Consider the following 1,178-nt stretch of genomic DNA (forward strand, 5'->3'; position numbering starts at 1 on the left):
AGGGGGTGGCGCACAATTGGCAGTGCACCGCCCGGGTGGAGGGAGGGCTAGGTCGGCCAGGGTGTCCTTGGCTCACTACACACCAGCGACCCCTGTGGTCTGGCCAGGCGCCTGTGGGCTTGCCAGTAAGCTGCCCAGAGTTGCGTTGTCCTCCGACGCTGTAGCTCTGGGTGGCTGCATGGTGAGTCTGCAGTGTGTAAAGATGCGGGCGGCTAACGGCACACGCTTCAGAGGACATTGTGTGTTTGTCTTCGCTCCTCTTGAGTCAGCGCAGGGGTGGTAGCGGTGAGTTTGCCTAAAAATAATTGGACACTACTAAATTGGGGAGATAATAATAATAATAATAATAATAGATGATGATTAAATAATCATAAATAAATAAATAAATAAATAAATAAATAATGCTTTACCTTTCGTATTTAGCTGAAGTGTTGAAACAATTGTTATATCCTCAACTGGCAAAATAAAAGTACTCTACTGCACTTTGTAGGCAGAATCACATTTCCCATAATCTGTGCTAGGTTGTTTCCCAAAGTGTCCACTTGTTGGCAGTGGTGTCTTTTGCAGTGCATAGCAAAATTAAACAGTTCTTTATTGATTAATTTATTTTTTAATACACTTTCTTACCAAAGCACTGTTGGTCTGATCAGGCTCATGGGCAAACCTGTATTCTTTGAGCTGGATGTATTGCACAGACACGTCATAGTTTAGTCCTCTTCATTGTTTGAATCATGCTTTTCAGTTCTCCTTCAAGAGCTGCAAGTTCAGAGCTCAGAAGAGTAAAGAAGGCACTGGGAGGATTGTGATGTGGAGGATGGGAATCCCCAACAGTTACACCATGGAGTCAACCTTCTGCGGATCCACTCTCGGTAAGCAAAAACCCTTTGTTCATAACTAAGCTTGCAAGTTCAGTAAAAACAAAAAACATAAAACAAACAGTATTGCATGAAAGCAGGGAGCCAAATGCTCTTTCGCATCCAACATTTCAAGCATTTTCTTTTCACCAGGTGGGAGAAGGGGCACCCATTTCAGCACAGAGGACTTGAAATCACTGGGGTATCACTTCTGTGACACACTGCTGGACTACTGCGATCCAGATCCATCCAAGGTGAGGGTTTGGCCGCTTATCAGTGAAGAGAAAGTTCTGCTTCTCGGTTATATATATATAATATTGTGGC

At 44.1% G+C, this 1,178-nt stretch overlaps 1 protein-coding gene across 1 annotated transcript; it reads left to right on the top strand.

Annotated features, from left to right (window-relative positions):
- Positions 1-742: 742 nt before the first annotated feature.
- LOC121309223 (cytosolic carboxypeptidase 2-like) lies at positions 743-1,108 on the top strand (the record flags this gene model as incomplete). Its single annotated transcript, XM_041242129.1, has 2 exons — positions 743-869; positions 1,008-1,108. Coding segments are annotated over 2 exons (228 nt in total), but the record flags the coding sequence as incomplete, so codon positions are not given.
- Between the last annotated feature and the right edge of the window lie 70 nt (positions 1,109-1,178).

The sequence above is a fragment of the Polyodon spathula genome, unplaced genomic scaffold (genome assembly GCF_017654505.1).
Source record: "Polyodon spathula isolate WHYD16114869_AA unplaced genomic scaffold, ASM1765450v1 scaffolds_1041, whole genome shotgun sequence".
NCBI lineage: Eukaryota > Metazoa > Chordata > Actinopteri > Acipenseriformes > Polyodontidae > Polyodon > Polyodon spathula.